The 24,849-nt window shown below is 65.6% G+C and overlaps 10 protein-coding genes across 10 annotated transcripts; 7 read left to right on the top strand and 3 right to left on the bottom strand.

Annotated features, from left to right (window-relative positions):
* Positions 1–1,996: 1,996 nt before the first annotated feature.
* On the bottom strand, positions 1,997–3,905 carry ELP3 (Elongator subunit; the record flags this gene model as incomplete). Its single annotated transcript, XM_069356054.1, has 5 exons — positions 1,997–2,434; positions 2,535–2,655; positions 2,694–3,095; positions 3,148–3,516; positions 3,568–3,905. 5 exons carry the CDS (start codon positions 3,903–3,905, stop codon positions 1,997–1,999), a joined length of 1,668 nt encoding a protein of 555 aa, XP_069205895.1.
* A 359-nt stretch (positions 3,906–4,264) lies between these two features.
* TAF9 (Transcription initiation factor TFIID subunit 9) lies at positions 4,265–6,094 on the top strand (the record flags this gene model as incomplete). Its single annotated transcript, XM_069356053.1, has 4 exons — positions 4,265–4,289; positions 4,332–4,430; positions 5,112–5,263; positions 5,750–6,094. The coding sequence occupies 4 exons, from the start codon at positions 4,265–4,267 to the stop codon at positions 6,092–6,094; spliced, it is 621 nt and encodes a 206-aa protein (XP_069205894.1).
* Positions 6,095–6,347: 253 nt separating this feature from the next.
* GYP5 (GTPase-activating protein) lies at positions 6,348–9,701 on the bottom strand (the record flags this gene model as incomplete). The annotated part of the gene is made up of 5 exons (XM_069356052.1): positions 6,348–6,636; positions 6,675–6,794; positions 6,863–7,168; positions 7,238–7,458; positions 7,494–9,701. The coding sequence occupies 5 exons, from the start codon at positions 9,699–9,701 to the stop codon at positions 6,348–6,350; spliced, it is 3,144 nt and encodes a 1,047-aa protein (XP_069205893.1).
* A 601-nt stretch (positions 9,702–10,302) lies between these two features.
* Positions 10,303–12,019, top strand: Q8F55_007630 (uncharacterized protein; the record flags this gene model as incomplete). Its single annotated transcript, XM_069356051.1, has 7 exons — positions 10,303–10,312; positions 10,567–10,670; positions 10,709–10,792; positions 10,899–11,182; positions 11,235–11,313; positions 11,352–11,552; positions 11,591–12,019. 7 exons carry the CDS (start codon positions 10,303–10,305, stop codon positions 12,017–12,019), a joined length of 1,191 nt encoding a protein of 396 aa, XP_069205892.1.
* Positions 12,020–12,487: 468 nt separating this feature from the next.
* Q8F55_007629 (uncharacterized protein) lies at positions 12,488–15,225 on the top strand (the record flags this gene model as incomplete). Its single annotated transcript, XM_069356050.1, has 9 exons — positions 12,488–12,501; positions 12,677–12,690; positions 12,953–13,054; positions 13,271–13,434; positions 13,591–13,710; positions 13,758–13,937; positions 14,014–14,374; positions 14,466–14,671; positions 14,827–15,225. 9 exons carry the CDS (start codon positions 12,488–12,490, stop codon positions 15,223–15,225), a joined length of 1,560 nt encoding a protein of 519 aa, XP_069205891.1.
* A 701-nt stretch (positions 15,226–15,926) lies between these two features.
* On the top strand, positions 15,927–17,440 carry Q8F55_007628 (uncharacterized protein; the record flags this gene model as incomplete). Its single annotated transcript, XM_069356049.1, has 2 exons — positions 15,927–15,958; positions 16,630–17,440. The coding sequence occupies 2 exons, from the start codon at positions 15,927–15,929 to the stop codon at positions 17,438–17,440; spliced, it is 843 nt and encodes a 280-aa protein (XP_069205890.1).
* Positions 17,441–17,915: 475 nt separating this feature from the next.
* On the top strand, positions 17,916–19,008 carry Q8F55_007627 (uncharacterized protein; the record flags this gene model as incomplete). The annotated part of the gene is made up of 5 exons (XM_069356048.1): positions 17,916–17,998; positions 18,034–18,082; positions 18,118–18,245; positions 18,279–18,399; positions 18,514–19,008. The coding sequence occupies 5 exons, from the start codon at positions 17,916–17,918 to the stop codon at positions 19,006–19,008; spliced, it is 876 nt and encodes a 291-aa protein (XP_069205889.1).
* A 339-nt stretch (positions 19,009–19,347) lies between these two features.
* On the bottom strand, positions 19,348–20,103 carry Q8F55_007626 (uncharacterized protein; the record flags this gene model as incomplete). Its single annotated transcript, XM_069356047.1, has 2 exons — positions 19,348–19,775; positions 19,833–20,103. 2 exons carry the CDS (start codon positions 20,101–20,103, stop codon positions 19,348–19,350), a joined length of 699 nt encoding a protein of 232 aa, XP_069205888.1.
* A 480-nt stretch (positions 20,104–20,583) lies between these two features.
* On the top strand, positions 20,584–22,095 carry ucp12_2 (putative ATP-dependent RNA helicase ucp12; the record flags this gene model as incomplete). Its single annotated transcript, XM_069356046.1, has 4 exons — positions 20,584–20,842; positions 21,146–21,336; positions 21,432–21,591; positions 21,875–22,095. The coding sequence occupies 4 exons, from the start codon at positions 20,584–20,586 to the stop codon at positions 22,093–22,095; spliced, it is 831 nt and encodes a 276-aa protein (XP_069205887.1).
* A 198-nt stretch (positions 22,096–22,293) lies between these two features.
* On the top strand, positions 22,294–24,572 carry VPS62 (Vacuolar protein sorting-associated protein 62; the record flags this gene model as incomplete). Its single annotated transcript, XM_069356045.1, has 12 exons — positions 22,294–22,311; positions 22,598–22,800; positions 22,835–22,892; positions 22,927–22,959; positions 22,994–23,227; positions 23,295–23,387; positions 23,459–23,507; positions 23,559–23,589; positions 23,625–23,733; positions 23,778–23,993; positions 24,031–24,081; positions 24,117–24,572. The coding sequence occupies 12 exons, from the start codon at positions 22,294–22,296 to the stop codon at positions 24,570–24,572; spliced, it is 1,551 nt and encodes a 516-aa protein (XP_069205886.1).
* Positions 24,573–24,849: the final 277 nt, after the last annotated feature.

Here is a 24,849-nt window from a genome sequence, read left to right as displayed (position 1 = left end):
AGCCGTCTGTGCGCAGGTTGAATGAGCTTCCTGCTCGTGTGGGTGGGGGGGCAGTGGTGCGCTGACGAAGACGGTCGCGGTATGGGAGAGCTGTGATGGTGCCCTGGCATCATGCAACAACAACGCGCGCCGATCTATGGACTCGGCACACGCGGCCTTGGGTTGTGCGTCATGTAGTGCATAGGATGGGATGCGAAGTGAAGTGGTACAGAGTGAGGAGGGAAGGGGTGTGATGCGGTGGTGCGGTGCTGTGATCACAACGAGACGGGCCCATCTGCTTCAACTGCAAGAACGCAAGAACACAGGTGCTCGGCGTGGCGACCTCGTTACCGGTGCGCTCCCTGCGATGATCAGTGTCTTCGCATAAAGTGGATGCGCAAGAGAGTGGGAGGGGAAGAGGATGAGAGACTGACGGCCAATTTGGTGTCGTCGAGTGGAGTATGAAACGGCGGCGACGTTGGGGATGCCGCAGAGCGTGCGATTGAGGGTGCCGAGGGCAGTTGTCTGTGGTCAGCGCAGGAGAGCACATGGTGGGGTAAGAGCAGAGGAGTGTGATGTAGGATGGATGGAGGAGGTACCACGATGGGCGGCATGAGCTCCTCGCCCTCCTCTGACGGTCACGGGCCACGGGGAGCCATCCGCCCGTGATCCAATTAGACAGCCCATGCACTCCACAGGAGCATCTACACGCTCTCCCGCGCCCACCACGGCCATACAGATGGCCAAGGAAAGATGTGTGCGGGGTTTGGTGTGACGGCGACAAGTGAGCCGCGCACAGCGTCAACGGGGGGTTACCCCCCGACCCGCTCCCACCCCAACAACGGCCACACGAGCCCCCAGCGCGCGCATGCACCCCCTCCCCGCGATCACACAGCTCACAGGCCCCAAACCCACCAGTATACATTTATCCCACGCCCCGAACGGGCGGCGGGCGTGTCTTCCCAGTTTGGCCGCGGGAGGCGGAGGACGCGGGGCGGGCGGCGGGGGGCGGTGTGGGCGGGGTGCGTGTCGCGCGCACCGGGGCAAATGTCGGGGGTGTCGGTGGGGTTTGGAAGAGCGTCTGGGTTGTCTCTGCAAGCGCGTAGAGTGCGTTGGTTGCGCGCTGCGCGTCGTGTGTGTGGGTGGATGGGCGGTGTGTGTGAGTGCGAGTCGAGCGGGATCAAAACCACGTGGTGGCCGCACTCGAGTGGAAGTCAGATCAAGCGGGCGGCCATTCCACCTTGCTCCATTCACACGCAGAGTGTGCATCCACGGTAAAGCTGTGGTGATGTGAATAGACGAGAGCTGTGTCATGGTACATGAATCACGGCGCAAGGAGGAGCATTGGTCGAGTGCGGTTGCTAACGTGTGGCTGGGGCCGAAAAGGGGCCGTTTTGGCGCGCCGACGGCGTGCAGCGCTGGCCAGGGGATGCATGGGCTCTTGGGAAGAGGGCGGGTGGGTGGCCTGTGCCACTGGGCAGGCGACCCAGGTGGTCTTGCGCCTCGAGGTGTGGTTTGGCGCCGACGCGCAGTGATGGACTGTCGCTGGTCAGCCGAACGCCTTTGGCTGGTCAATCACAACAGTGGCCAGTGACCGCACCGCCACACCATCAAGCTTGCCTCATACGTACTTGCTTCGTATGGCTACCATGCATCTCAGAGTTAGCAAGAGCAGTGGGCGGTGGGCGATGGGCAGGCATGCTTAGACACATGAGACTGCCCACTTGTTGCAGTGTGGTGGACGCTTCCGGCCACCCACTGTTTACGGCCAGCCAGCCCGTTATCAGTGACACAGCGGCGCGGGGAGCGGTTGCTGTGCCTCGCGCGCTCCACCGAGCTCTCCATCCCGACAGCACGCCGCCCCGCATCGAGCTCGCGGTCATCTCACTCGACCCTCTCGCCCATCCACCCTATGCCGTCGCACTTTCGACCAACGCTCCTCCTGTATCCCCTTTCAACAACCCACGCTCGCACAATCCCAAACAAATACATCACAACACCACCCCCCACTCCTACCCTACAAGTCCAGGTCCTTGACCATGTACGGCCCGTCGAGCCAGTACCCCAGCCTGCGGTAGTAGTCGCGCGTGCCGACGCCCGAGATGACGGCGATGCGCCCGCTGCCGTGCTCGTCGCGCGCGATGCGCTCCGCCTCCTCCATCAGCAGCGTGCCGATGCCCTGGTGCTGGAACTTCTTCGGGTCGCGCGAGTGGACGGGCGCGGCCGTGCCGTAGACGTGCAGCTCGCGCACGAGCGAGCAGCCGCCAGGCATGCCGACCAGCTCCTTGCGGAACGTGCCGTCCTCGGAGCATTTGCGCAGGCGGAGCAGGCCGACGAGGATGTCCTGCTCCGGGTCCTCATACGAGAGGAACGTCTCCCAGCCGCCGTTGGCCGTGTAGTCGCGTCGCAAGAGCTCGAGCTCCTGTGGGCGGATGCGGTGGTGGATCTCGTGAATCTGGAGGGTGTGAGCGTGGCTCGAGCGGCAGGATCCAAGGCAGCAGCGGCATCCAAGGCAGCATCGGGATCCAAGACCTGCGCCTGGTTCATTGACTCACGCCAACCTCGCGGTACCGGACATCGCGGCACTCGGCGCCAAAGTCCTTCATGCGCGCCAAGGCGAGCTCACGCAGGTTGCCGTTCTCGACACCAGACGACACGAGGGGCATTGGGATATCACTGGGGTCTCAGCTGCTGCAAGGCGTCCTGGTACTCACCGCTGCACACGGTACACGCGCGTCCATGGCGGAACGAGGGCCATGATGCGCGCGACAATGTCGACGAGCGCGTTCGGCGGGTAGTTCTTGTACTTGCCCGTGCGCCAGAGCTCGTACAGGCCGGTACCGCGGATGACCAGCGTGGGGTAGAGCTTGAGGCCGTCCGAGCGGAAGGCGGGGTTCTCGAAGAACTCCTGGAACTGCCAGATGTCGCGCTCCGTACCACAGTTGGGCAGGTCTGGCATCATGTGCGCGACAATCTTGTACCCGGCGTCCTTGGCCATCTGGAACGACTCGGAGACGGCGCGCACAGTGTGTCCTCGGTTCGTGTCGCGTGCAACGTCCTCGTACACAGACTGCACACCGATCTCGAGACGGGTGCAGCCGTAACGGAGCATCTGACTGCGCGGGCGTCAGTGATCGCGCGAGATCCCATCGCGGGCTCCGTGCTCACCTCAGGTGCGGCTTGAGACAGTAGTCTGGCCGTGTCTCGATCGTGATGCCCACACACTTGGTCTTGCTCTGCTCGCTAAACTTGACGGCCTCGTCAACGTCCTCGCTCGTCGCGCCGCTGAGCGCGTTGTGCAGTCCAGCGATGAACTTGTGCCGGTACTCCTCTGGCATGGACATGAACGTGCCGCCCATGAGGATGATCTCGACCTTGTCGACCGAGTGGCCCAGCGAGCGGAGCTGGTCGATTCGGCCTCGCGCCTGCTCGTACGGGTCGTAGCGTGCGCGAATGGCGCGCATAGAGGTCGGCTCGTAACCCGTGTACGACTGGGTCGAGTACTCAAAGTCGGAGTCGGGGCCGCCAGGGCAGTAACTATGTATGGGTCAGCCATCGACACCCAAGCTCCCCCCGCCCGCTACTCACACGCAAATGTTACCCGTCATCGCAACGTGGGGACACCTGTGCGGCTTGCACATGACAGCAACGACCGCAACACCACTGGCCGTGCGGATAGGCTTGGCGCGCAGCCAGCCGCGGAGGCGGTCCTTCCACTCCTCTGGTACGGCGGCGAGGATGTCGGTCAGGCGCGGGATCGCGGCGAGCTTGTACTTGCGCGCGTACTTTGTCCGCATCTGCTCGAGGTTGGGCGGGTTAGTCGGCGAGGACGAGGACGAGGCGGCCGTGTGCTGCTGGATAAGCTCGCGCACGATGGCGGAGCAGCACAGGAGATGGAGCTCGGCCTGCGACGTGTCGGCGATCATGGTGGGCCGGGTTGGGTGGGGTAGCGCGGGTTATAGGGGAGACCAATGGCTTTGTCGCTCGCTCGGGTCGACCTTTGATGTGCGTCCGAGTCGCGTCGAGGTAACTGATGGCTAGAGGCTGTGGGAGCGCGATGGAGGCTGTTGACAATGTTGGCAGCGTCGAGCTTGACAAAAGAGACCATGACGACAGGCCGAGACTCGAAAAATGTGGAATTAGAAACGGGATCAAATTCATTAGAAAGAATACTAATACCAGGGTGGGCATTTGCTTTCGGATGGATCCACGCCGCGCCGCGATCGCCGAAGTCGGACAACAGCTCACAACAAGGTCGCAACTGTCCACATCTCCATCATCCACAATGACAAACACATCAACACGAACAAGTGAGCTAGAGCCGCTGTTTCTACGTTAGCTGACACACACAGTACCCCGCGACGGACGCCTGCTCGCACTCATCCTCGCGTCCAAGGGCATCGCGGATGCCGACGAGCGTGTCATCCACCAGCTCCTTGACTTTGCGCACCGTGAGTGGTCGGCTGTGTGGTGGAGCGAGGCGCGTCGCTGCTACGGGGAGCGCGTGGAGGCAGTACGGCTGCCCGACCGCTTCAACAGGCGAGATGTTGCGCGCGGCGGGGAAGAAACCAGCCGCGGCGCTCAGCTCAGCTCTGTGCTGGCGCCGAAGGTGCGCGCGGGGCGTGGACAGCACATCCAGCTCTGCGGGTGGCCGAGGTGCTCCTGGATACGGGACTTTGTGAGGCTGCGCGAAGGTGCAGGCGCGTTTCTCGCGCGCGATCAACCTCAAGGCTGCCGACGTTCTGGTCACCCGACCGCTCTCGACTGCGTCCTTCCCCGGCCTCCTCGAACTCGGCGCGTCGACCAGCAGGCGGGCTAGCAACACGGTGACGCAGCCCATGAGCTACAGCCTACGATTAACGGTGCCCCGGCCTCCTATTTACTCGGTCGCGGCTCGGCATTCTTCGCACTGGCGGACAGGCCACCATTGTCACGGTTTATCGACGAGCTTGTCTCCGAGGCTGCTCGCGCACCATCACCTCCTGTCCACTCCGCGCCTTGTCGATGATCCTGCCTCAGCAGGCTGCGCTGCAAATCCTGCCTCGGGTTGGCGACCGAGGCATCCTCCCACTCCTCTCCCACCCTTCCCATTGCCTCGATCCTCCACACTGCGACATTCACTGACACCGCAGGCTACACCGCCGACGTCCTGCAATCGGCACAAGCGCTCGCGGACCATGCCGGACGAACGGGCCCGCAGTCCAACCGGATCGAGAAGGAGGACGTCGAGCTCGCCATCCAGATGAGGAGGCGGTACGAGTTCTTTGAGGCTCCGCCGAGGGATGTGAGTTCATGGTCCTTGGGAAGCGACGCCAGGCGAGGAGCGATCGAGACGACGCGCGATGCCGGGAGCGGCAGGTGGCGCGCGGGCTGCCTGTCGAGGCAGCGGCCAGTTAGCCCTCCTCGCTTCGGGCAGCGGCGACCCCGGTTGGGGAGCAGAGCTTGCGCGCTCCCACTTCTCCACCGGAGGGCGTGTGGATCTGCGCTCGGCCCTCAGCGGGCTGGGGCTCGACGACAGCCCTCGAGCGCCAGCCCTGCCGTGCCGCGCTCTCTGGCAACCCATGGGCTCTGGTGCATAACCGTCCCATGAACGGTGACGTCCATGGCGTTCGCTGGCCTGCAAACTCCGTGCCACGGGCTGCTCAGCTTGGACGAGATGAGCGCAGCTCTTGATGCGCCTCTCCACCCCCAGCCACGCCCGCTCGTCACTCCCTCACTGCGCTGCGCGACACTCATTCACCACACTCTCCACGTTCGCTGACACATCCAGTACCTCGCCTCGCTGGCGCATGAGCTCAACGCGCAGCCGCTCCCCCCGCTCTCCGAGTCGTTCGAGATGGTGCGCCTCCCTCCCGCGTCCCAGCGCCTCACCGAGGTGACGTTCGACCTCGTGCCCACCGACGCCGCGGCCGCGCTCTCGGACGACGACCTGCGGACCAACGCCGCCGACAGCGAGAGCGAGAGTGAGAGCGACGAGGATGCGGACGGGGACGCCGAGGCGGATGGCGAGGCCGAGGCCGAGGCTGAGCCCGATGCCGCGGGCGAGGAGGACGACGAGATGGAGGAGGTCGGCGTGCCCGCCGAGCGCGAGGTCGACGAGGACTATGACGCGTGAGGAGGGGCTGGTTAGTTGTCGACTCGTTCGTTCGTTGCCCGCCGCGGCCTGTGTATGTGTCCACACGGACATGCATGATGTATTATGGTAATCTACGCGGTAGTGGCGCCTGCGCCGCGGTTCTTGTGATCATGAGGTTGTTGTTGGGCTGCTTCAAACTTGTACATTGCCCATGCGACGCCAGATGCCCGAGGGCAGAAAGTCGAATGGGCTAGCAGGTGGGGTCGGAGTGTTCAAGCTTTGCAGGGTCATACTACTCTGAGCCAACGTTGGCACTCCCCCGACGAGACCTCTGCTCAGCGTCACCTGCCTTGCTCCCTCTCGCTCCGCCGCTGAACGTGCTGAACCCAGCCAGGCTCGTCACGCTTGGGTTGCTCGGCAGATCGCCGTCCTCGCGGTTGCCAGCCAGCTGGGCGTAGAGCGACTTGTAGCGCACGAGCTCGTTCTCCATGTCCTCCTTGGCGATCTTTGCAAGCACGAGCTGGCGCACGAGCTCGACGTGTTCGTTGTTCATCGTTGCGAGGGACCCTTCGAGGGATTTGCTGCGGTGTGAGTAGGTGCCATCAAAGGAGATACTTACACATGCTGGCTCAGATGACGGTTGGCCTGGCGGAGCTGCTCGACCTCGCGTACGTGGGCGTTCTGCGCACGCAGCTTCTCCTCCCATTCCGACTCGTACTGGTCGAGCATGAGCGGGGTGCTGAGATGTTAGTGGGTGCGATGGCTGCGTAGTCCCGCCGTGGTTGACAGCCGGCTCGCTCCACTCACATGTGAATCTCGTATGCGTCGCGCACAAAGTCGTTGGTCCTCCACTGGTCCTCGCCTTCGGGCTGGGGAGCGGGGTGAGCGCCAGGCTGCGCCGAGTCGGCATCGGGTCCAACACCAGTTGGCGTCGCAGACGCGCGGTATGTCTCGAAGATGTCACCCTGGAGGAACTGGAGGATGTGCTCAAACTCGAGCTGCAGGAGCCCATCCTCCGACTTGCGCAGGATGGCGAGGGCGAAGCGGAACACAGCCTCGATGCCTTCGGCGAGCACAATGTCGAGGACTCTGTAGACGAGGGAGAGGGGGAAGCTGGGAAGTCAGCGGGGGGACAAACGCGAGCCGTAGACGAGGGCGAGCCCCAGCCACCGAACCACTCACCGGTACGAGAACAGCGTCATGAACCACTGAGACGCATACATCGAGCTCTTGATGCCCTTGCGCGTGAGGTGGCTGTGGAGCAGCGGGAGCGTGTCCTCGACGAGGCGGTCGAACTGGTAGAGGCGGAGCTGGAGGCCGGGCATGTCGGCGAGGTAGTGCGAGCGCAGGTTGTACGAGTCCATGAGGCGGACGAGGACACAGAAGGCCTCTTCGTCAGGCATCTGCAGCGTCAGTAAGGCCGAGCACTTTCACTTACGTTGAGGAGGAGCGCCGCGACAATGAAAGCCAGGCCCTGGGTGTAGCCTACCTCGCGGTCGTAGAGCGAGTACGCCTTGACGACCATGAAGAGCGACTCCTGGCCCGTCCCAGCGTTCTGGAAGAACTTGTGCTGCGGGAACGTGCGCGATAGATCCTTGTGGATGGCCTTCTCGTACGGCGACGTCTGCTTGAGCAGAGCCTTGTAGGTCTCCTCGAGCTCGATGCTCTTGGAAGAGCTCATGAGCTGCCAGATGGGACCGCGGATGACGGGCGGGATGCCTTGCTGGATGGCGCGCGAGAGGTCCTTGGGCCGGGTCCGCGCGACCTCCTCATAGTCTTGGACAACGGCGCCCCAGAACACCCAGTCGACGTTCGGAGCAGAGGTGTCCTCGATGGCACCCGACTCGGCGTGCTCTCGGCGAATCTCGCGCGCAGCGCCAGCCATTTCGCCGCGTACGCGCTCAAAGCCCTCCCGAAGCTTGACGCTGCCTCCGGAGATGCGAGCCACGTTGCGATCGCGCGAGGCAGAGGCCGAGTCGACGCGGTTGAGGATGAACGCAGTCGACGGGTTGCGCGAGGGGCCAGGTGATGGGCTGGTCGGCACAGGAGGGGGCGAGTTCGCCGAGCGGGTGGAAGAGAGCAGGCTGGAGACAGTCGCCGACATTGTCGTCCGCCAGCTGGACACAGGCAGGGGGGATGCGGTGGGCGTGAGTGTTGCCGACGAGACTGTTTGAGGAGTGTGCTGCTCCGGGGGAGGAGTCGGCTCCGCGCTGTGAGTGCGCGACGCCGAGGGGAGAGGCAGGCTGAAGTTGTTGAACGCCGAGGTTGCAGAGGAGAAGAATGAGCTCTTGCCGCTTCCCGAGTTCTTGTTCTGGAGCTTTGGCCGCGAGGCAGGCGAGTCCTTGACGCCCTCAGTCTCATCTGGAGGTGACGCCTCCCTCGACGTGTCCTTGGTCGGCGTCGCATCCGCGTCCTTGGCCACGTCCTTGGGCGGGGCCGCGAAGCTCTCGGGCAGCACACGGCTGAAGAGCGACGCGCCTGGCTTCCGTGGCGGAGGAAGCACTGGTGAAGGGTTGGCCGACAGCGAGACGTTGTCAAAGTCATCGGTAACAGCCTGAACCGGTGGTGTGGCGGGCTCGGGCACAGCATCGGTGCTCGTGTCTGCGCTATGGGTTGCGTCTGACGCAGGCACGTCGTCGAGCGCAACGTCGTCCAGGGAAATCCGGACTGTGGGTTCAGGCTCGGCTTCAGGCTCAGGCTCAGGCTCAGCGTGAGCGGTCGAAGCCGTCGTGAACACGGCTGCGGACGTGTCTTCTACGCGTTCGCCGCGCGAGAGCTCGAGCTCGGGAGCGTGAACAGGCTCGGGCGGTGTGAGGACGATCGCCGCCGGATGGATTACCACTGGGGCAGCCGAGCTCGTCGCGTTCGCGACTGGCGAGAACGCGCGATCGTTGGCATCGTCGTCAAGATCTGCGGGAATCGGCGCGTCCGTCTCAGCAGCTGGTGTGACCGACGGCTGGGGGATGATCGCAGAGGCAACAGGCAGCGGCGCTGGCGATGGCGAGGGAGAGGTGGCGGCGGGGGGCGAGGTCGACGCCACGGCGGTAGGGGATGACGAGAGGCTGGCGGCCCTTGCGCTGGGGCTGGGCGTGGACGACTTGAGGGCCGACTTGCCCTTTTTCAGCTCGGTGGCCTTGAACGACGTGCTGGGCGAGACGGAGCGGAGCGGCGTCGTGGGTGACGAAGTCGTAGAGCCGTTGCTGCTCCGGCTGCCGGCGCCAGAGGGCTTGGTGGTCGTGATCTTGGGGTTGGAGAACTGGCGGCCCGGTACGGTGCGAGGGGACGAGGGCCGTCTGGAAGCAAGCGACGAGCCGATGGTCTTTGCAGCTGCTGCCGACCCAGTGCTTTGCGACTTTGATGGGCTGGTGCTCGAGGCCGCACCACCGGTCGAGGGCGTCTGTTCCCAGCGTGCGGCCAGGCCGCGGACCTTTGAAGCGTTGGACGCCGCGCTCGAGCCGTTGGCCTTGGTCGCAGTGCCGGCGGCGCCAGCGGCGGTCGACGCCATGGTCGTCTTTGGCGACGTGGAGAGGTCGAGGGCCGAGGCGGTGGGGGAAGCGCCGTCGTCTGAGAGAGAGATTTCGTCGGTGACGTCGAGGTCGTCAAAGTCCGAGTTGGACTCGTGATGGTCGAGCGAGTTGGAAGTCATTGCGAAAGGGAGGAGGAGGAGGGAGGGGAGGGGGTGGGAGGGCAGGCGCGCCGGGTGCGTCTGTCTGGCGTGCTAGCGCGTGTGTGTGTGTGCGGTGTGGGCTGGGCGGGGAGTGATGGTGGCCCAAAGGGTGCTGGCTCGGCTGTTGGCGTTACAATGTCGTAAAGGTTGACACAGTGCAATGTTGATTTGATACCTCTGTGCAGCGCTGCCGACACGTCGAGGAGCACAATGGACAGGATGAAGATGAGGTTTGAAGAGCAATGTCGTCAAGACGAGACGCGTCGAAGTGGGAGAAAAAAGGTTTGAGCCGTTGTCAAGGTGTGTGTGTGCAGAGTGCAGCGAGTGATGGTGGTGGACCTGTCGTGTCAACACTGAGCGTCACCCTGCGTGCAGTGCGCTGTGTGCAAGCAGCGCGTCGAGGACGAGGAATGGGTCCTTGTCCTAACCTGAGTGTGCATGTCGCCCCTGGCTGGGTGTTGCACGGCGCGGCGCGCGTTCCCCCAGCCAGGCTGCACCACCACAGTCAGGCCTTTGCTCCTCTGACGCGGGAGGCCCAGTGACGTACTCCACCCCTGAGATCCCGACCCAAAAAAACACAATGAACCAGAGTCCTAATTGATTTGAGACTTCTAATAGTAAAGCTAATAAAACGTGGTCTTCACATGGCCGTCACGTGAAAGTCCTAATCACATTTGATTTTCTGCACCGAAGCGGGGACTCCGCGCCACTCAAAGTTCCAAGGCGGATGACTGTTGGGATTCCATACACTTCTTGGCCTTTTACCCTCGTCTTGCTCGTCTTGTTCGTCTCTTCTGGCCCAACAGTGAGCTAGTCCAAGCGTCCTGCATCAGCTCACACCCAGTGGTCTACGACACGGCATACTATGACATCCTTGAGATCAGCATCGAGGCCACCGAGGTCGAGATCAAGAAGGCCTACAAGAAGAAGGCCATGAAGCACCATCCGGTAGGCGGCAGAGGAAGGCAGGGTACTGACACGAGCAGGACAAGAACCCGGATGACCCAGAGGCACACGAGACGTTCCAGGCGATCTTGCAGGCGTACGAGACGCTCCTGGACCCAAACGAGGTGAGTTATGTGAGGCCAAGCGATTGTGAATGCGCCTTCCCTCGCTCCCCTAGATCGCCTTCCCTCGCCATTCAAGCCTCCCATGGCCTCGGAGCTCACACCTCAGCGCGCTGCGTACGACCAGTATGGCCCGAATGGACCGCAGCATGGCCCTGGCGGAGGCTACGGAGACGACTTTGACATGTTCGAGGCCATGTTCGGCGGCATGGGTGGGTTCGGCGGGCCGGGCGGCGGCGCGTCCTTCGGCTTTGACCCATCCGGCAAGCGACCCAAGCCCACGCGCGGCAAGGACACCAACGTCGAGTACGCCATCTCGCTCGAGGAGGCGTACAAGGGCAAGAAGGTGGTCATGAACCTCGAGCGCGACCGGGCGTGCAAGACGTGCAAGGGGTGGGTAGATGTGGCGTTGATACCTAAGGGGTCATCTACTGACATGACACAGACGAGGCGGCCGCGAGGGCATGAAGATGACGCAGTGTGGAAAGTGCGAGGGCAAGGGAGTCATCTTCGCGGACCGTCATGTGGGTGACACGATGGTTTGAGGTTGCTAACCCGCTAGCTCGGCCCTGGCATCGTTGGCAAGGCCCGCGTCCCCTGCCCCGACTGCGACGGCGAGGGCGAACGTATCCGGGACAAGGACCGCTGCAAGAAGTGCAAGGGCAAGAAGGTTATGAAGGAGAAGAAGCGCGTCGAGTTCCACATCGAGCCGGGAACCGAGGACGGCGAGAGAATAGCGCTGCGGGGAGAGGGGGACGAGGAGGTGGGTAACTGGCGTCTGGGAAGTTGCTAACCCACCAGCCTGGCGTGCCCCCCGGCGATGTCATCTTCCACATCCGCATCAAGCCGCACGACACATTCACCCGCTCGCTTGCGTCGCCCGAGAACCTCCAGATCAACGTCACGCTGCGGCTGTCCGAGGCGCTGCTGGGCTTCAAGCGCATCCTCGCAATTCATCTCGACGGGCGCGGCATCCGCGTCGAGTCGGCCAAGGGCGAGCGCGTCATTCAGCACAAGCAGGAGCTGGTCGTGCGCGGCGAGGGCATGCCTATCCGCGGAACGGGCAAGCGCGGCGACCTGTACATCCGGTTTGACGTCGAGATGCCCGGCGTGAGCTGGGCGTCTCGGGCGGGCGAGGATGGCGTGGTGGAGCTGCCGCCCGGGTTCCCCGACCTGCAGCCCCAGCCCGAGGTTGTGGACAGCAGGTATCTGTCGGACCCGAGGCGGTGAGCCCGGTGGTGGAGCCCGACGGTGTCGCCAAGGAAGCGGGTGCGGGCAAGGATGGCACGCAAGGTTGAAGCACGCCAGCGTCGCGACAAGGGGACGAGGCGATAAACGGGCCGCGGGCAGTGTCCGCAGCCTCATCATCACTACTCACACGGTGCATCGCGCTGGGCGGCGGCGCCACGCGCGGGTCTGCACACCGGTCTGCACACCGAGTTATAGAACAATCAAGCACATCTCACAATGCATAGAGTGGCGGCGGCGGGCGTGCTTGATAACAGCTGCAAGAGACCCGAGGCGCATCGGCCGGGATAACCAGGTGTGCGGGGCACACTTCCGCGCGCGCGCCCTGACGACGGCAGCGAGCGAGTCGGCCGTGCAACCGAGAGGCTGGGGCTGTTGCCGATATAACTGCGGCATGGGTGCGGTGCGAGGTGCGTTGTTCCCTCGAGCTCAAGATCACCACGGCCCACCATGGACATTGAGGAGTGAGTGGCAGAGTGTGCGAGGGCGTGGGTGTGAGCGCACGCGCGAGTCGCGAGCCGGCGCGCTCGAGGACGTGCGTTGGCGAACCTGCTCTTAGCGCTCCGCTCCGCCCCGCGCCGTGCTATACCGCGCGTACCGACCTGCGCCCCCCAGCTTGTCCAGAGGCTGATACCGCAGATTCCGCAAGCAAGGTGCGTCGTGTGCCGGGCGAGGCGGCGGCGTGTACTTCGGCGTCTCGCGCGAGCGGGGCCGGCGTCGGCGGGGTCTCTCATCGGCATCGCGCTCGGGATCGACAAGGCGGCGCCGTAGGCGCCCATGACAGTGTGCCCCGCCCGCCCGCCTGCCTCCGATGCCGCCGACGCTGAGCCGAGCCGACGCCGCCGCCCGCGCCCGCCCAGCCCGGCGCGATGCCCCACGCCCCGGCCCCAACACCGGGCGACCTAACACCCCCAGGCTACGCCGCAGTCGACGCGATATGCGAGTACTACGCGACCCTCCAGCAACGCACCGTCAAGCCCGACGTGCAGCCGGGGTACCTGATCAAGAGCCTGCCGTGTGAGTGGGCGGGCGGACATCTTATCTAAGTGTGGTGGGGCCCTGTGGCGTGCGCTAGCGGGATTGATGTGGGCGTGGGCGGGAGTGGTGTGTCGTGTTTCACGCGGCTCGACTCGAGCTGCTCGACTCTATTCATGGGCTTTTGGCAATGGGGCACGACGTCGCAGCCGCAGGGAGCTCGCTGACGCTCGCTCGTAGCCGCAGCCCCCACCACAGGCCAGCCGTTCGCCGCCATCGCGGCCGACTTCCAGACGCACATCCTCCCGGGAATCACACACTGGCAGCACGGCAAGTTCTTCGCCTACTTCCCCGCGTGTGTGACGTTTGAGAGTATTCTCGCGGACATGTATAGCAGCAGTGTGACGAACCCGGGGTTCAACGTGAGTCGCGAGCGGCCGCAGGCCGCGAGCGGGGCGGGGTGGTGTTGTTGTTGGTGGTGTTGCTGACGCTTGCCCGCGCTCACCCACCTGCTCGTGACGACACTCGCGCTCACGCCCGCCCACCGCTCGGCTCGGCTCGCTGCGCTCGCCTCGTAGTGGACCTGCTCCCCAGCCTGCACCGAGCTCGAGCAAGTCACCCTCGACTGGATGGTCGCCATCCTCGGCCTCGACCCGATCTTCCTCACGAGCAGCGGGCAGGGCGGGGGCATCATCAGCGTGGGTCCGACCCCGAACCCCACTGACAGCAGGGCTCGGCCTCAGAGTCCGCCCTCACGGCCGCGATTGGCGCGCGCGAGCGCGCGCTGCGCGTGCTCACGCGCCAGGCGTCGGGCGGCGCGCTGTCGCTCGACGACGCGATCGACGTGCCCGCCCAGTTGAGGGAGGAGAACACGCCCAAGCTGGTGATGTATGGGTCGACGCAGACGCACTCGCTCGGCGCGAAGGTGGGTCGCGCTGCGCAGTGCCCGTGCTGCGAGCTCCGCCGCACTCGCACCCGCGCCCGCTCGCTCACACGCCCAGGCCGCAAAGATCCTCGGCCTCGCGTTCCGCGCGCTGCCGGTCCACGCGGCAGACAACTACGCGCTCCGCGGCGCGACCCTCGCCGCCGCCGTCGACGAGGACATCGCCGCCGGCCTCATCCCCTTCTTCGCGATCGGCACGGTCGGCACCACGTCGACCGGCGCCGTCGACTACATTGCAGAGATTGGCGCCGTCGTGCGCCGCCACCCGACCATGTTCCTGCACATTGACTCGGCGTGGGCCGGCGTCGCGTACGCGTTGCCCGAGGAACGGGAGCCGCTCCGCCTCGCAGAGGTCAACGAGTACGCCGACTCGTTCTGCACAAACATGCACAAGTGGGGCCTGGTGGGCTTTGACTGCTGTGAGTGGGGCGTGAGCGGAGCGAGCGGCCACATGGCCCTTTGCTCTCGCTTCCCCACCTGATTGCCCACACTCACCCCACCCCTCCCCAGCCCTCTTCTACGTCCGCGAGCGCCGCGACCTCACCGAGGCGCTCGACGTCACCCCCGCCTTCCTCCGCACAAAGGAGGGCGACGAGGGCAACGTGATCGACTACCGCAACTGGCAGCTCGCCCTCGGCAGGCGGTTCAGGAGCATCAAGCTGTGGTTTGTGCTCCGGAGCTATGGTGTCGAGGGGCTGCAGAAGCACTTACGGGAGGTGAGTGGGCCACCGAGCGGAGCGAGGTGGGCGAGAAGGGCGGGGAGTGGTGGCTGTGGATGAGGCGGAGTAGCTACCCATGCCTCACTCGCCTGCTCCTTCCCACCTCGCCCTCCTCCACGCCAACTCTTACGCAGCGCTGACACAAACCGTAGGGTATTGAGCACTGCCGTGAGCTCGAGAACCTTGTCACCGCCTCGCCCAACTTTGAAATCGTCGCCCCGCCCTCGCTCTCGCTGCTCGACTTCCGCCTGGTCCCCGCCAACACATCCCATACCGAAGCCGAGCTCAACGATCTCAACCGGGACCTGCACGCGCGGCTGGTCATGCACCCCGACGTGCACCTCACCCAGACCCTGCTCAAATCCGTCGAGAGCGAAATCTTCTGCATCCGGTTCGCGATGGGCCAGAGCCGCACGACGCTCGACGACGTCAAGACGGTGTGGGCGATTGTCGAGGCCGAGGCCGCGCGGCTGCTGCTCAAGCGCAAGGCTGTGGGCGAGTTGACGAATGGTGTCGAGGTTGTGGACGCTGCCGAGGTTGTCGTTGTGTGATCTGAAGTATGATGCATCGTGGTGTGGTGGGATTGTTTGGCTCCAAGTGAGATGGCGAGTGGTCGGAACTAGTCGATGAAGATCCGAGGGTTCCCAGTGACTCATGGGATGCGACACAGGAGTGCGTCCGTCCTCGATCCTCATCGCCCAGCCTCTGCCTGTCTCAGCCTCGGTTCTCACACACGTACCACGCTCGCTGCAGAGCACAGCGTTGAGCGCTGTATCTGCTGCTGCTGCTGCCGCTGCTGGCTGTCGAGCACGACAATGTCAGGGACGAGCCGCCGAGTTAGTCAAACTTCAAGGGACGGGTGGCCGGCCAAATGAGATTAGCAGGCAGGGGGGCGGCGGCGGCGGAGGGCAGGCGGGCGGGCGGCACGACGACGGCGGGCATGGGTCAGCGCCGCTCTACGGCCTCTGCTCTGCCGCCGCCGCTGCTGCCGCCGCCCACGCTGCTTACACCTCGTTGCATTATCATCGGCGCCGTGAAACAGTGCCCAGCACGTTTGTGCATCTCTCTGCTGCCCTCCCTCCCTCTGCTCCTCCTCCCTCGACGCTGTCCCCGACCCACGCACTGCCCAAGACGCACCCCCGCACACCCGCACGCCACTGGACCCCGGCACCCGCCATTTCTCATTTACGATCCTCGGCACTGCGCTGGAATCCGCTTCGACTTTTGCCCGAGCGAGCGCGAGCGCATCAACATGGCCGCAGTCGTCTACCAACACGTTATGGAGTGAGTCTGTCTTCCTCCTCCTTCATCTCTACCTCTATCCATCGCTTGCTTGCCTGTCCATCTGCGACGAGCATCCTGTGCTCGTTGTCCCACCCGCCCTGTGCCCCTGCGAACTCGTCGCCCCCCGCCGACCGACGTCGCCACCGACCAAACACGCACCAGCGACGCGATAACACCATCGCTGCTTATCGCACCTCCTCGTGGCCCAGACCCACCCACCCACGCCCGGGCAGAGATTACCGACACCTCGACAGCGTCGACGTCGACACCGGCAGCGACCGTATCTAGGGCCAAGCACGTCCTCGACGACCACCGGCCAAACGTCACCCGTCGTCATCGAGTGAAAACTTGCCTTGACACGTTTGACCTTCGACGGCGCACCTCGACTCGACTCTCCTCGCCACCCCCCTGCCCCCCACCATGCCCTCGCGCTCGCGCTCGCAGGCAAACCTGCGCCCGCCGATGCCGGCGTTCGCCCACTCGCCGTCCAAGTCGCACGGGAGTCACGGGCGGCACGACTACCCCCGCATCTCGGCGTCGGCGTCGTGCCCTACCTTCCCACCCACTCCCCCCGAGTCCATCATCGACAGCAGCAGCAGCACTACCAGCCCCTCCCCTGACCCCGCTGCCCCCTTCTCCATCTCGCTAACCGCCTTCTCCGTCGCCCGCAGCGCATTCTTCAAATACGTCGTGCCCCGCCTCCCGCCCGAGCTCCAGGAGATTGCCTACAACCCGCCAAAGGTGACGGACCCGGCGTCGCTCGTCCCGCTGTTGCGAGCCGTCGCGCCGTACACCCAGTTCATCGTTCTCATCCTCGCGCTCTACGTCGTGTGGTGCGTCGTCGCCGGGATTGTGGGCTACTTCGCCCGCTTCCTCCGCTTCGCCTTCCGCATCGCACCGGTCATCGCCCTCATCGCCTGGGTCATGGCCGCCTCGGGCCAGGGCGGTATTGATGTGCTGTTCGAGGCACTCAAGCAGTACGCTGGCGTCGACGACCCGGCCAACCGTGCGCCCGGAGCACGAGGCGGCGCAGCGGCGCCGGCTGGTGCTGCTGGCCGCGCAGGTTCGTACTACTTTGGCGGCAGCAGCTCGGACGCTGGTTCGGGCACGTCAAGGAACAACAACCGCCGCGCACGCTCGAGGTCACACTCGTCGGGCTCTGAATCCGATTCCGACTCGTCGTTCTGGTCGTCGCAGCCAGAGTCGAAGAAGGCGCGTGGAACGTGGCCCCGGTCCCAGCCTGCGACCGGCAAGGGCGCCAAGGCTGAGCAGGGCGAGGCGCCCGAGGTCCTCAAGATGCTCTTCGGCTCGTCCAACGTCAACGTCAACGACGACGGTCTGACCGCCGTCGTGCAGGACTTTGTCAAGCGCGCCGTTGTGCGCGCATCGGGCCTCGAGTGGCTCCTGGGCGGCTCGACCCCGGCAGAGGTGCCAAAGCAGCAGGTGCCGGAGGCAAAGCGCGACAGCCGTAAGAGGAGATAGGCTGGGCGGCGCGGCTGCGTGTAGCAGTCGTGGCGCGCCGGCCTTCTTGCGCTGTCGTGTGGCCTCGGCACGTGTGCGTACCGCAGGTACGCCCTCGCAACGGACGACGAAGTGAACTGGCGACGTCGCGACGAGGACCGCCTCGCGCGCGACAGTCGCCGCGCACTCGTACTTGCCCGCGCCCCGGTATCCCCCCAACCCAACCAACGCCCCGCGGGCACGCACGCCGTATCTTATCGCCGTGGCATAGAGCTGGATCTCGTAGACATTGTGTAGCAGTACTGGATGTACTTGTGTTGTGAGCGAGGGCGTGAGCGAGCGCAGCGCCCGAGCGAGCGGCGTGGCAGCGGTGTGAGAGTGATGACGCATTCGTGAGTCAGGCTCAAGTCAAGGTGGAGGTCGATCACTCTGGTGTCCACTTTGTTCCCCCGACTTCCACCCAACCTGCACTTTGTAATCCTCCAACAACACCACCATGCCGCCCTCGCCGCCGCCCGAACCCACGCTCGACGCACTCAAGCCGATGAAGGTCGAGGGTCTGCCGCCGGCAGCGTACTAGTGGGTGCCGGCGCCGTGCCGCCAGCTGACCCCAGCATCCCAAACTTCATCACGGAGGAGGAAGAGGAGCTGCTCCTCCGCAAGGTAACCCAACCCCCAAGACGAGGCCTGACCCGCAGATCGCAGACTCGCCCCAGCCGAAATGGCGCACAACGGCAACAGGCCGCAGACTGCAGTACTGGGGCGGGACGCTGACCAAGTCGGGCGTGCTGGTCCCCGAGCCGCTGCCCGAGTGGCTGACGGCGTAGTAAGCCATCCCGGAGGGCGGCGCTGACCCCAGCCCGGACATTGCGGCGCGCGTCGACCGGCTGCTGGACGCCGCGGCGGGCGTGGAGGGGAGGCATGTGTTGGGGGTTAATCAGGTGCTCGTGAATGAGTATGCGCCGGGGCAGGGCATCAGCGTGAGTGTGGGCCTGGCTGAGTGTGCCAGCCTGGCTGAGTGTGCCAGCCTGGCTGAGTGTGCCGGCCTCCCCCCTCCCTCGCGCTCGCGGCTGACGCCGCTCGCCGACACCTAGCCACACGAAGACGGCCCCGCCTTCCGCCCGCTCGTCGCCACCCTCTCGCTGGGCAGCAGCTCCGTGCTCGACCTGCACCACTACATCTCGCCCTCCGCGCCCAGCCCGCCAATGATCCCCGCCGACGGCGCGGTGGGGCGCGCGATCGCCGCCGTGCCCCTCGGCCACGTGCTGCTGCTCCCGCGCAGCCTGTTCGTGCTGAGTGGGAGCGCGTACAGCGCACACTTGCACGGTATTGCGCCGCGCTCGGCGGACTGGGTGGTGCGGGACGAGGCGGCGGCGGCTGCTGCTGTTGAGGGCGAGGGAGAGGCGCCGCCGGTGGTCGTGGCCAACGCTGGGTTGTTGGCCGACGCGCCGGTCCAAGCGGCGATCGCGTCCGACGCCGGGTGGCGCGCGGAGCGCGGGACGAGGGTCAGCCTCACCTTCCGGCATGCGGAGAAGAGCCTCAAGGGCGGGGCGTTTGCCATGGTCGGGGGGAGGATGCAGCGGTCATAGTGGCATGTACGGTGTGCTAGGCATGAGGCGGCTGCGATGCATGGTGCAGGCTATGTACTAGATAGCATGGTGCGGGCTATGTGCTACGGTGTGGGCGGTGGCCGAGCGCGAGGTCGCTGGCGTGTGGCCTCGGCGCCAGTCGCAGGGGCGGCGCTGCACTCGCTCGTGCGGCTCGCAGAGCGCATCGGCCGGGGCCACTGGCCTCGAGGGCGGGCGGCGCCGCGCCGCGGCCGTGTCCTACTTCGCACAGGCGGGCTGATGGCATCCGCCCGCGACGGCGCGACAGCTTAGGGCCGGCGAGGCAGCTCGGCAGCGGGGAGGACGGCTCGCACCCCGCCCCTACACCGGGTCGATGCCAAACTCCTCAATCATGCCCTCGAGCACGGTGCGCCTGCGGGCGCGGAACGACGCGCGCGTCGACGAGGCCACCGAGGTGTCGGGCGAGGGCGGGGCGTACGGGGCTGGCGGGGACTGCGCGCCGCCGCCGCCGTACAGCGGGTCGAAGGCCGCGTACTCGTCCTTGTATCGCCGACTTGCTGCAGTCGCGCGAGGCGGCGTCGCGTACAGCTCTGCGCTGCTCGGCTGGAGCGGTGGCGCGGCGAGCGCGCGCACGCTGTCCTCGTCCTCGAGCAGCAGGCTGCTGTCGGCGTCCTGCGCCTCGTCCTCGTCCTCGTCCTCTGCTTCCTCGGGAAGGCAGAGCGGCAGGCCGCGCCGGCGCGCAATCACCGCCAGCGCCATGATGACCACTGCGATGTCGGGCGTCGCGCCTGGTCGTCAGCTGGCCGTTTCCTCTCTCGTTGTCCCAGAGACTGGTGCTAGCTCACCCGAACACACGCGCTCCGGGTCAACCGCGCCCAGGTCGAGCGCGAGCACGTCGTCGGCGATGACGCCGAGCACGACCTGCGCCAGCGCGCGCTCCTCCCTCCTGCTGGCGGGCCGGCGGAGCTCCGGCGTGAGGGCGAGCCGCTGGCCCAGGAGCGACTCGAGCACGAGGAGCAGCAGCGTGGGCGTCACGCTGCGCAGGGAGGCGGGGCGGATGGGCACGCCCAGCACGTCGAGGAGCGCGTGTAGCACTGGCAGCGGGGGCGTGGGCATCGGCGTGGGGTCGGGGCTCTAGGCGCGTGCGCGGGCCATTGGGCCGGTGGATGCTGGGGTGAGTAGTGTTAGTGAGATGTCAACAACAACAATGAGGCGCGCTACGCTTGTGCCGCTTTCGGCGACATGCGCCGCGCCCGGCGTCGATGCCACCGCGGCCTGCTCTCCGTAGACCGAGCACGCCGAGTACCCGGCACCCAGCCCCGCCCCCGCCATCACCTGCGCACTGTGCATGTGAACCCAACTCCAACCCAACAGCCGCACCCCGCCGCCGCGGCTGTCGGCCGAGGCACGTCCTAATCGGAAATTGTCGGACTCCCGGGGCTCCAATACCCCCAGCCCTAATCCCCGAGCGCGCTTTCTAATCGCCAATTTGCCCCCGTGCCGCCGGGTAGCATTTTCCAGCCGAGGCACCTTCCATCCGCCGTTTCCATCGACATCGACGGCTCTGCTCCTTCGCTTACCCACCACCCCATCACAATGTTCGCCCGCGCCCTCGCCCGCTCCGCCCGCCCCGCGCTCCGCGCCGCGCCTGTCGCCCGCGCCGTCCGCGCGCCCCGCACCCGCGCCTTCCACCAGCAGAACACGGACCACGAGGGCGGCGCCCAGCTCGCCCTCGTCGCTGGTGCCGCGCTCATCGTCGGCTCGGCCGGGTACATTGTCGCCGGGCTGCGCAAGTCCCAGGTCCACCCTTCTTCGCCCAAGGAGGAGGAGGAGGTCGAGGAGGAGGGTGACGAGGGTGAGTTGGGGGTGGGGGGGAGGGAGGTGGAGGCAGCGCGGCGGAGGCCGTGCGGCGGGGTGGAGGGTCGCCAGCGGGTTGGATGCTGTCTGGCCTGGGCAGGTGGCGGCGACGGTGGGGCGCCCTCGGCGAGGTGCTAGCCGCGGGTTGAGATGGTTGAGCACGCAGCCGGCGTGGCCCATCCCCCGGCGGCCTCGGCGAAAGCCCGCCTCGTTCACGGCCAACCCCGCCACGCCCACGGCTGTCCCCCGCCAAGCCTTGAGCGTCTTCCAACAACACCCCGCACCCGCTAACGCCCCGCAGAGTCCCTCCTCGAGTCGGTCGAGTCCGAGGGACTGCCCGCCCAGGCCTTCCTCGACCTTGAGCGCTCATCATCCTCGGACGACGCCGCGGCTGCCCCCGCTGCCGCCCCCGCCGGCATCCCCGACCCCTCGCAGGCTGCCAGCGAGGGTGCCTTCAACGAGGAGACGGGCGAGATCAACTGGGACTGCCCTGTGAGTGGTGTGATGGAGTGCGGGGCGGGTGGACGCCGCTGTCGCCGGCATCACCCGCGCCCCTCTTGCCCCAGTGACCCCGCTGACACACCCAGTGCCTCGGCGGCATGGCGACCGGCCCCTGCGGTGAGGAGTTCAAGGCCGCCTTCTCGTGCTTCGTCTACTCGGAGGAGGAGCCCAAGGGCATCGACTGCGTCGAGAAGTTCAAGGCCATGCAGGACTGCTTCCGCGAGCACCCTGATGTGTACGGCGAGGGTGAGTGCGGCGAGCGAGGGCGGCGGGGGCGAGTGTGGCTAGGGTGCGGCGAGTGTCCGAGCAGCCTCATCGCTCCGGGCGACTGCAGACTGGGTGTTGCAGCGCGTTGCAGCGCGCAGCTCGACGGGTGGTTGTGCCACCTCGGCGTTGCTTGGTCATGACCGGCGGCAGGGCGGCATGCGAGGGCACAACTGCCCTGGCCCGCCCGTGCCGAGTGACCGCGGCAGCCCACCACCCCCCTCCGCTCCCATATCCACCAAGACCTCGCTGATGCCCCCAGAAGAGATCGACGACGATGAGCCCACCGCCGGCGAGCTCGGCGCCGCTGTTGTCGACGCCGACGCCGGCGCCGACACCCCTGTCACCGAGAAGGTCTCTGGCCAGCCCACTATCGGCCAGAAGGACGCCATTGTCGCCGACCACGAGACCGGCTCCATTGACCCCGTTGAGGCCGGTGCCGCGCCCGTCGACGCTACCCAGAAGGGCGAGAAGGAGCTCGCTTGAGCGGGTCGCCGAGCCACCAAAAGCGGAGAGTAGCGGCGGCGCGCACGCCGTCGCTAGCTGGGAAGTGATAAAATCTAGCATAGCGAAGAGCGCATCGTAGAGCCTTGCAATGCATTGGACTTTACTTCAAGTCGGGTGGACGTGATGCGCGTGATGTCATGAAAGTTGGTCCGCCCACGTGGTCGCCTACAGTGCGACATGCGATTCACAACAGTGGTGACGCGGTGGGCGGTGTTGAGCGAGTGTGAGAGGAGAGATGCACTATCGCGCTGTCGGCACCAGCGACTTCCGCTGTCTCACTCATTCTCCCCACTCCAGCGACTCTCGGCAGCTGTACACGGCAGAGAGCTAGAAGGCTAGACAGCACGATCCCAGCGCTCCAACCCCGTCGTCTGCGCACTGCGCCGCCCAACAACAACAACAAGACAAAAAGAGCATGGCCCATCCACCAGCACGGCACTCATGGTGAGCTGACAGCCGGCAACCAGCTCGCTCACACCAGATCCCCTCGTCCTGGCTCGCGCTCGCGCTCCTCGCTGTCGCCTCGGCGCTCCCGCAGCGCCAGGTGCCGCTCCTCGGCGCAGCCCCCGTGCCGCTCTTCAAAGAGACGACGCCCGTGCACGGCACCGATGTCCCCTCGACGCCGGAGCGGCGCGCCGAGATGGCCGGCCTGCTGGACAAGTACGCGCCCGTGTTCAAGCTGAGGTGAGTGTGCTGCTTACCCCGCGCTAACAGGCAGCAAGGACGAGCGCTTCTTCCCCTCCTCGGTCGAGTTCATGCTCGAGCACTACGGCTACGTGGGTCGTGGGGCGCGGCCGCGCTGACGAGCAGGTGCAATACAAGAACGGGACGTGGTACGAGCCCGTACGTCCGTGTCTTGGCCGCCGCTGACGCGCAGAAACCAGAGTGGTTGACGGCCCAAGGCCTCGACCAGCTGCCGAACAGAGGCAAGAAGCAGCTCCTGTCCGTCGACGTGCCGTTCAACGCGCAGCCCCTGTTCCCAGACGACGAGAGCAGCTTTATGTACGGCCCGGCCGGGCAGGACGGCGGCATGGAGCCCGGGCCTGACGGGCGCGGGCGCGTCCACGACGAGGTGTACGGCTTCTGGGTGGACCAGGGGCGCGGCGTGGTCGTGAGTCCTGGGGCTGGGCGGCGCTGACGGCCAGGACCTGATCTACTGGACGTGCGTGGGGCCGGAGGCGGCGCTGACGGCAGGTTCTACCCGTACAACCTGGGCAAGGACGTCGGCTCGCTCGGATGTCTTGGGAACCGTGAGTCGGTCGTGTTGGAAGGTTGCTGACCCCACAGACGTGACGGACTGGGAGGTGGGTCTGCTGGCACCCTGGCCGACTGACCCGCGCAGCGTCTCATCTTGCGCACTGTCGACGGCGTCGCGGTCTCTGCCGATTTCAGTGAGTCGTGCCGGACACGATCTTCGCCGGCCTTGGCCACTGACGCCCCAGACACCCACTCGGGCGGCAAGTTCAGCGCCGGGTAGGTGCCAAGCGCGAGCCGTTCTGACCTACCAGGACATACCGGTGGTCGGACATGGAGCTTATCGACGACAGGCCCGTTGCCTACGTCGCGTCTGGAAGCCACGGAATCTGGCCGACCCCGGGCAAGCACGTCTACGCTCAGGTGCGGTGCCTCCTCGCCGAAATTGTCACCGCTAACGCTCGCAGCTGCTCAACCTCTGGGCACTGGTCGACGTGACGGACGATTACGGCCCCATCTGGGACTCGCAGGGCCACGTCGTGCCGATCGAGTACTGGACCGGGCCTGACGGCGCGAAGAAGGTCAATCACACGGGTGACCTTAGTTGGCTTCAGTTCAGAGGAGCCTGGGGCAACAAGGGCCAGACCGGCTGCTGGTGGCATGCGCTGGTTGGAATCTGTCAGGTGGGTGACTGGCGTTCTTCGATGGCTGACCCGCCAGGTCGTAGACGGACCTCCTGGACCTAATCGTCGCTTCGGTCAACCACCAGATGTAGGTGCCATGGTCGCTCACAAGCTGACGCCGAGTGTATCATCTCCCCCAAGTCGGAGAAGGTCTCGACATACTCGTTCTACCTCTCGCAGAACGTGACGACCCAAGCCGAGAAGCTCAACGTCACGACCGTGGTCATCGAGCAGGTTTGCGCACGGCCACGGGCAGCTAACTTCAAGCCGGACGAGGACCCCTGGGCGACGGCGCTGGACGAGAAGGATCTCGACATCTGGGTCCAGGGCGAGACGATCCAGTACCGCGGCCTCGAGCAGCACAGCGGATTCCTCCCGGCATGCGACGGCAGCCGGAGTGTCGCCAAAGCGTACCGCATCTCTCTGTGGGACGACGACGGATACCACGTCTCGACGTCGGGCCTCCGTGTCATCTGCATTTACGAAGAGGGCCGACCTGGCTACGTCGTCAGCGGCGGCGCGCACGTCGAAGACCTCGACGAGTGGAGATGGTGGTTGCTGCGACCCACTCCTAATTAATCGCCGGCCGGTGCGCCGGCCGATTCAACCACGCTGCCCCAACAGGTGGCAGAATGCCGGAGATACGGGCTGCCGATGGACGAGCGCAGGCCGGTCCACCCGTCCGCTGGTCCACCCCGCAGCCTCGCGCCAAGGCACCCCTTGGGTGGGGGCCCTGTGCGCCCCGCCTCGCCCGAGTGTAATAGAGACTACTTACGACCATCAGGAGCTTCAAGGACGAGGTATTCTTGTAATCCATTCATCGATGCGATGATTCTTCGGACATCTGTGCCCAGTA

The sequence above is a fragment of the Vanrija albida genome (assembly GCF_041260175.1).
Source record: "Vanrija albida strain AlHP1 chromosome Unknown contig_6, whole genome shotgun sequence".
NCBI lineage: Eukaryota > Fungi > Basidiomycota > Tremellomycetes > Trichosporonales > Trichosporonaceae > Vanrija > Vanrija albida.
The sequence above is the reverse complement of the archived record's forward strand: the minus strand, read 5'-3'. Positions and strand labels throughout refer to the sequence as shown.